General features: G+C 46.3%; 1 protein-coding gene across 2 annotated transcripts in view; it reads left to right on the forward strand.

The window, feature by feature from the left end:
• ZNF516 (zinc finger protein 516) overlaps nucleotides 1-8,336 on the forward strand; it is a 189,373-nt gene extending 181,037 nt beyond the window's left edge. For both annotated transcript variants that reach the window (XM_063923343.1, XM_063923342.1), the window contains exon 8: nucleotides 8,175-8,336. In XM_063923343.1, coding sequence (XP_063779413.1) covers nucleotides 8,175-8,234 — 60 coding nt within the window. In that variant the 3' untranslated portion in view covers nucleotides 8,235-8,336. The remainder of the gene's footprint in view (nucleotides 1-8,174) is intronic.
• Nucleotides 8,337-8,637: the final 301 nt, after the last annotated feature.

Raw genomic sequence — 8,637 nt, forward strand, 5'->3', positions numbered from 1 at the left:
GAAATAGAATTATCGGTAAGTAAATTCTTGTTTTCACTATTACACTCTTCTCTCTTACTTTTTGGATGAATGTGGACTACAAGGGAATACCAAAGTCACACTACCAGAGGGAGAGGAGGAGTCTACTTCACGAATTTGGCGGCAAGACCAACACAAAGATACTATGGGAAGCATCTTGTTGAGACTTATATAGACACTTCGAAGTGTGTTTGGTTCAAGAACCCTATATTCCAGGGGTGCGCACAACTGCAAATTATTTTATTTTAAGACTTTATTTGGGGTGTTGTGACCTCCCTAGCGGCTGTACGCTGCACCATTGTTTGAAGCGCTGGTTATAATTGTTTTTCTTGCTATCTTCTACTGCAGGTTTGAAGAATAAAAAAAAAAGCATTCACTTTTTTATTTTTCTAGGCAACTGTTTTATTCTAAAAATTGCAATATTTGAGTAGTTACACACTAGTAGGTAATGAAAAGTACATATGTAGCCAAGCTCATCTTTGCTGCGATGAGGCATGCTGCAAATCGGCTTTTTCTAATGGAATGAATGGAGCTATAGCCGGCTGTGATTAGTCGTACAACAGCCCACCTTGTAGCATGCCGCATCACAGCAAGATGAGCATGGCTGCAACTGTACGTCATCATCCTAGATGTCTACAGATTTCTTTGAAGGTTGCAAGCGTACATAGCCTTTCTCTGACGTCCTAGTGGATGCTGGGGACTCCGTAAGGACCATGGGGAATAGACGGCTCCGCAGGAGACTGGGCACATCTAAAGAAAGATTTAGGTCTATCTGGTGTGCACTGGCTCCTCCCCCTATGACCCTCCTCCAAGCCTCAGTTAGATTTCTGTGCCCGGCCGAGCTGGATGCACACTAGGGGCTCTCCTGAGCTCCTAGAAAGAAAGTATAGTTTAGGTTTTTTATTTTACAGTGAGACCTGCTGGCAACAGGCTCACTGCAGCGAGGGACTAAGGGGAGAAGAAGCGAACCTACCTAAGTGGTGGTAGCTTGGGCTTCTTAGGCTACTGGACACCATTAGCTCCAGAGGGATCGCACACAGGACCCGACCTCGTCGTCCATTCCCGGAGCCGCGCTGCCGTCCCCCTTACAGAGCCAGAAGCAAGAAGGTCCAGAAAAATCGGCGGCTGAAGACTTCTGTCTTCTCCAAGGCGCACAGCACTGCAGCTGTGCGCCATTGCTCCTCATGCACACCACACACTTCGGTCACTGATGGGTGCAGGGCGCTGGGGGTGGGCGCCCTGAGCAGCAATATTAACACCTTGGCTGGCAAAACTGACACCATATATAGCCCCAGAGGCTATATAGGTGTATATTACCCCTGCCAGAATAACACAAAAAGCGGGAGAAAGCCCACCGAAAAAGGGGCGGAGCCATCTCCCTCAGCACACTGGCGCCATTTTCCCTCACAGCTCCGCTGGAAGGATCGCTCCCTGGCTCTCCCCTGCAGTCCTGCACTACAGAAAGGGTAAAAAAGAGAGGGGGGGGGCACAAATTTAGGCGCAGTATAATATATATATGCAGCTATAAGGGAAAATTCTCTTTATAGGTGATATCCCTGTGGTATATAGCGCTCTGGTGTGTGCTGGCATACTCTCCCTCTGTCTCCCCAAAGGGCTTTGTGGGGTCCTGTCCTCTGTCAGAGCATTTCCTGTGTGTGTGCTGTGTGTCGGTACCGCTGTGTCGACATGTATGATGAGGAAAATGATGTGGAGGCAGGGCAAATGCCTGTAAATGTGTTGTCACCCCCTGAGGGGCCGACACCTGTGTGGATGGACTTATGGAAGGAATTACGTGACAGTGTCAGCTCCTTACATAAAAGGTTTGACGACATAGGACAGCCGGCTACTCAGCTTGTGACTGTTCCAGCGTCTCAAATGTCATCAGGGGCTTTAAAACGCCCGCTACCTCAGATGGCAGATACAGATGTCGACACGGATACCGACTCCAGTGTCGACGACGATGAGACTAGTGTACCCTCCAATAGGTCCACCCGTTACATGATTGAGGCAATGAAAAATGTATTACACATTTCTGATAGTACCCCAGGTACCACAAAAAAGGGTATTATGTTCGGTGAGAAAAAACTACCAGTAGTTTTTCCTGCATCTGAGGAATTAAATGAGGTGTGTGAGGAAGCCTGGACTTCCCCCGATAAGAAATTGATAATTTCTAAACGGTTATTGGCAGCGTACCCTTTCCCGCCAGAGGATAGGTCACGTTGGGAAACGTCCCCTAGGGTAGATAAAGCGCTTACACGTTTATCTAAACAGGTGGCACTACCGTCTCCGGATATGGCCGCCCTAAAGGATCCTGCTGATAGAAAGCAGGAGGCTACCCTAAAAGCTATATATACACACACGGGCATTATATTGCGACCAGCGATTGCATCAGCATGGATGTGCAGTGCTGCTGCTGCGTGGTCAGATTCCCTGTCGGATAATATTGATACCCTGGATAGGGACACTATTTTGCTGACAGTAGAGCATATAAAGGACGCTGTCTTATACGTGCGTGATGCACAGAGGGATATTTGCCGGCTGGCATCAAAAATAAGCGCAATGTCCATTGCCGCCAGAAGGGGGTTATGGACTCGGCAGTGGTCAGGTGATGCCGATTCAAAAAGGCACATGGAAGTTTTGCCTTATAAGGGGGTGGAACTGTTTGGGGATGGTCTTTCAGACCTCGTTTCCACAGCTACGGCTGGGAAATCGACATTTTTGCCACAGGCTACCCCACAGCAAAAGAAGGCACCGTATTATCAAGTACAGTCCTTTCGGCCCCATAAACACAAGAGGGCGCGAGGCGCATCCTTTCTGCCGAGAGGCAAAGGTAGAGGGAAAAAGCTGCTGCATACAGCCAGTTCCCAAGAGCAAAAGTCCTCCTTCGCGTCCGGTAAGTCCACAGCATGACGCTGGGGCTTCACAGGCGGATCCGGGTACGGTGGGGGCCCGTCTCAGGAATTTCAGCACACAGTGGGCTCTCTCACAGGTGGATCCCTGGGCCCTTCAAGTAGTATCTCAGGGGTACAGGCTGGAATTCGAGACGTCTCCCCCCTGCCGTTTTCTAAAATCTGCCTTACCAGCAACTCCCTCTGCCAGGGAGGCAGTGTTGGTGGCTATCCAAAAACTGTATTCACAGCAAGTGATTGTCAAGGTACCCCTCCTTCAGCAAGGGAAGGGTTACTATTCCACAATGTTTGTGATACCGAAACCGGACGGTTCGGTGAGACCCATCTTAAATTTAAAATCCTTGAACACTTATATCAAAAGGTTCAAGTTCAAGATGGAATCGCTCAGGGCGGTTATTGCGAGCCTGGACGAGGGGGATTACATGGTCTCCCTGGACATCAAGGATGCGTACCTGCATGTCCCCATTTACCCTCCTCACCAGGAGTACCTCAGATTTGTGGTACAGGACTGTCACTATCAGTTCCAGACGCTGCCATTTGGGTTATCCACGGCACGAGGGTCTTTACCAAGGTAATGGCCGAAATGATGATACTCCTTCGCAAGAAGGGAGTTTTAATTATCCCGTACTTGGACGATCTCCTGATAAAGGCGAGGTCCAAGGAACAGTTGGTAGTGGGGGTAGCACTTTCTCGGGAAGTGCTACAACAGCACGGCTGGATTCTCAATATTCCAAAGTCACAGCTGGTCCCGACGACACGCCTTCTGTTCCTGGGAATGATTCTGGACACAGACCAGAAAAAAGTGTTTCTTCCAGTGGAAAAAGCCGAGGAGTTGTCATCTCTAGTCAGAGACCTCCTAAAACCGGGACAGGTGTCGGTACATCAATGCACACGAGTCCTTGGAAAAATGGTAGCTTCGTACGAAGCGATTCCATTCGGAAGGTTCCACGCAAGGACTTTCCAGTGGGACCTGTTGGACAAATGGTCCGGGTCCCATCTCCAGATGCAACAGCGGATAACCCTGTCGGCAAGGACCAGGGTGTCGCTGCTGTGGTGGCTGCAGAGGGCTCATCTACTAGAGGGCCGCAGATTCGGAATACAGGACTGGGTCCTGGTGACCACGGATGCCAGCCTTCGGGGCTGGGGCGCAGTCACACAGGGAAGAAATTTCCAAGGACTGTGGTCAAATCAGGAGATTTCGCTTCACATAAATATTCTAGAGCTAAGGGCCATTTACAATGCCCTAAGCCAAGCAAGGCCCCTGCTTCAGAACCAGCCGGTACTGATCCAATCAGACAACATCACGGCGGTCGCCCATGTAAACAGACAGGGCGGCACAAGAAGCAGGAGGGCAATGGCAGAAGCCACAAGGATTCTCCGATGGGCGGAAAATCATGTGTTAGCACTGACAGCAGTGTTCATTCCGGGAGTGGACAACTGGGAAGCAGACTTCCTCAGCAGGCACGACCTCCACCCGGGAGAATGGGGACTTCATCCAGAAGTCTTCCAAATGCTGGTAAACCGGTGGGAAAGACCACAGGGGGACATGATGGCGTCCCGCCTCAACAAAAAGCTAAAAAGATATTGCGCCAGGTCAAGGGACCCTCAGGCGATCGCTGTGGACGCTCTATAACACCGTGGGTGTACCAGTCGGTTTATGTGTTTCCTCCTCTGCCTCTCATTCCCAAGGTACTGAGAATAATACGAAGGCGAGGAGTGAAAACTATACTCGTGGTTCCGGATTGGCCAAGAAGAGCTTGGTACCCGGAACTTCAAGAGATGCTTTCAGAGGACCCTTGGCCTCTGCCGCTCAGACAGGACCTGCTGCAGCAGGGGCCCTGTCTGTTCCAAGACGTACCGCGGCTACGTTTGACGGCATGGCGGTTGAACACCGGATCCTGAAGGAAAAGGGCATTCCGGAGGAAGTCATCCCTACCCTGATCAAAGCCAGGAAGGATGTCACCGTAAAACATTATCACCGCATTTGGCGGAAATATGTTGCTTGGTGTGAGGCCAGGAAGGCCCCAACGGAGGAATTTCAACTGGGTCGATTCCTGCATTTCCTGCAAGCAGGGGTGACGTTGGGCCTCAAATTGGGGTCCATTAAGGTCCAGATTTCGGCCCTGTCGATTTTCTTCCAGAAAGAACTGGCTTCTCTGCCTGAATTTCAATTTGTCAAAGGAGTTCTGCGTATTCAGCCTCCTTTTGTGCCCCCAGTAGCACCTTGGGATCTCAATGTAGTTTTGGAGTTCCTGAAATCACATTGGTTTGAACCACTTAAGACTGTGGATTTGAAATATCTCACGTGGAAAGTGGTCATGCTGTTGGCTCTGGCTTCGGCCAGGCGTGTGTCAGAATTGGCGGCTTTGTCCTATAAAAGCCCTTATCTGATTTTCCATATGGATAGGGCAGAGTTGAGGACTCGTCCTCAGTTTCTCCCGAAGGTGGTATCAGCGTTTCACTTGAACCAGCCTATTGTGGTGCCTGCGGCTACTAGGAACTTGGAGGATTCCACGTTACTGGACGTAGTCAGGGCCCTGAAAATTTATGTTTCCAGGACGGCTGGAGTCAGGAAAACTGACTCGCTGTTTATCCTGTATGCACCCAACAAACTGGGTGCTCCTGCTTCTAAGCAGACTATCGCGCGCTGGATTTGTAGCACTATTCAGCTGGCGCATTCTGCGGTGGGACTACCGCAGCCTAAATCTGTAAAAGCCCATTCCACAAGGAAGGTGGGCTCATCTTGGGCGGCTGCCCGAGGGGTCTCGGCTTTACAACTTTGCCGAGCTGCTACTTGGTCAGGGGCAAACACGTTTGCAAAATTCTACAAATTTGATACCCTGGCTGAGGAGGACCTGGAGTTCTCTCATTCGGTGTTGCAGAGTCATCCGCACTCTCTCGCCCGTTTGGAAGCTTTGGTATAATCCCCATGGTCCTTCCGGAGTCCCCAGCATCCACTAGGACGTCAGAGAAAATAAGAATTTACTCACCGGTAATTCTATTTCTCGTAGTCCGTAGTGGATGCTGGGCGCCCATCCCAAGTGCGGATTGTCTGCAATACTTGTAAATACTTATTGTTACACAAATCGGGTTGTTATTGCGAGCCATCTGTTCAGAGGCTCTGTTGTTATCATACTGTTAACCGGGGTTCCTATCACGAGTTATATGGTGTGATTGGTGTGGCTGGTATGAGTCTTACCCGGGATTCAAAATCCTTCCTTATTGTGTCAGCTCTTCCGGGCACAGTGTCCTAACTGAGGCTTGGAGGAGGGTCATAGGGGGAGGAGCCAGTGCACACCAGATAGACCTAAATCTTTCTTTAGATGTGCCCAGTCTCCTGCGGAGCCGTCTATTCCCCATGGTCCTTACGGAGTCCCCAGCATCCACTACGGACTATGAGAAATAGAATTACCGGTGAGTAAATTCTTATTTTGTTCTACATAAATATATTCCAAAGTCTAAACTAAAGTACAGATGTGTCCTCATGGAGTGTTAATGTATTCGCTCCAAACATCCTCCTCGGCACATTAGATACGTGTGACTGCCGAGCATCTTTTTTGCCTAAATTTGTGTCTTCGTCACAATGCCATGTGAGAAAATTGCTTCATGAGACTGAACTGATTAATTTGATATGCAACACTTGTATTACTGTGTTTGACTGTCTCTGTATCTGTATAAAAGTGCTGCCATGCAGCGGCCACCGCTTATTTTCATGCCAAGTTCCTTTTGTTGTTCATATACAGATTCATACTCCGTTGCACACATATATACAAGTGTTGCATATCACATTAATCAGTGCGGTTTTGTTGCATCGCATTGCTACTAAGATGCAAATTTGCGCATAAAAGACACTACACCGCTTGATGTGGTTCATTCGTTCATCGAGCGTGCCACATGGCATATTGAAGCAAGGTGTATGGGGGCACATCTGAACTGCAAAAGACCCTATACCCATTTATGTCGCAACTCCTTACGAACACTTTAAATCTGTGCTTCCTATATTTTGCTATACTTTTTTTATTTTAAGTTTGTGATTAATAATACATTTCTCGTAATTGCAAATGTTATTTTTAATCAGTTGTGCAGGTACCCCTGCTCAATTAATCAAAATAATGGACAGTGAACAAATACATAGCAACTGCTTTATTCATAGCATAGAAATTAGAATTTAAGCAATCAAAATCCCAGTAATCCCAGTTGTGTGTGCTAATGTACTGCACTGCTAAATACCGTATAGAGGTCTTCTACCACTAACGATGTAAAAATACTTCTTTCTCATTTATCTCCTAAATGTTATAAAATGTATTTCTTTAAAATTAACTTGTTATTGTACCATAACATTGCATAGGTTTGTATGGTCTTACTGTGCTAAATTCAATATATCTATTTTTTTTTTGCCTCCTGTAATGGCCAAAAACAATTTGCCTGGTTAGATTTTCTTGATTAAAAATAATCTTTAGTTACTATTCAACTCTACTTAAGATCATTGTATTAAACATTAAGCATGCCATGAGAACATTGCCTTGTTCTTAGACAGCGAAAATGTCATCGTTAAACCGTTCTGTGATGGCTTTAGGCTCACAATGATTCCCATTTTAACTTGTATTTTCCATGGACCTTTGAATGTCCTATATGTTCACCATGGTGATTGTTTGTGGAAATTGGTACAAACCCACCTATGGTTTTTGACCTCTGTGTGTGAAAGCAACACTTTGTTCTGTGAGGACATACATTGAGACTCCTTTTCACTATTGCTTTTTCATTTACACTCTTTTTGTACTCTATCATCTGTTTTTCTTCACTGTTCACTTTCTTTTCTTCATAGTGGCTTCTGATCATATTTTGACATTTGCCAGACTATCCATATTTTTTTATTTTTAAGATCTTGATTTTCTTTGTTTCCTGAAATGAAGATGTAAATGAATTCCATGAGATTTTACAGACTTTGGGGGAAATTCAATTCCAGGCTATGTTCCGTGAAGCCTTGTCTGAATACTGGCACCATTATACCAATAACATCGCCACTTTTCCATCTCTCAACATTATGTGTAAGAAAACTGGCGATGATGGGCTTCCAGAATTCTCAGGGTTGTGTGCAGCTGAGCAACACGGCACAAAGCCATGAATTGAATTCCTCCCCTTTTGAGTAGCTAAAGCTAGTCTTAGTTGGATGAGCTTATGACTGTGTATTGCATTTAGGTTATCTGTATAGTGTGAAAAAGCGATGTTTCTTGTCTTTTTACTTAGGGGAGAGACCATTCCAGTGCAGATATTGTCCATACAGTGCCTCTCAAAAAGGGAACCTAAAGACACATGTGCAGTGTGTACACCGGGTACCTTTTGACAACAGTGAGTACCCCGACAAGCAGCTTCTTCGACCCCAAAGTGACAATCCCAACAGTTATATGGAGGATCAACTGGAAAATTTGCCTTCAAATCATCAAGTCCCTGGGGCTGTTACTTTTAAGTGAAGAAAAAAAAAATATATATATATATATAACGTGACACTTCCTTAGTCTAGAGACTTGTGTACCACTTAACAGTGTATAATAAATGAAGATGTAGAAGAAAATACATCCATATCGTTTTAAATGCTATTTTAGTTTAAAAATTCAGACTTTGTAAAAAAAAAAAAAAAAAATGGCAGATGTTGACATGACCTAAGACAATTATTAATGAATTAGAATTTCATCACACACTGGATGGAAGG

The sequence above is a fragment of the Pseudophryne corroboree genome, chromosome 5 (genome assembly GCF_028390025.1).
Source record: "Pseudophryne corroboree isolate aPseCor3 chromosome 5, aPseCor3.hap2, whole genome shotgun sequence".
Taxonomy (NCBI): Eukaryota; Metazoa; Chordata; class Amphibia; order Anura; family Myobatrachidae; genus Pseudophryne; species Pseudophryne corroboree.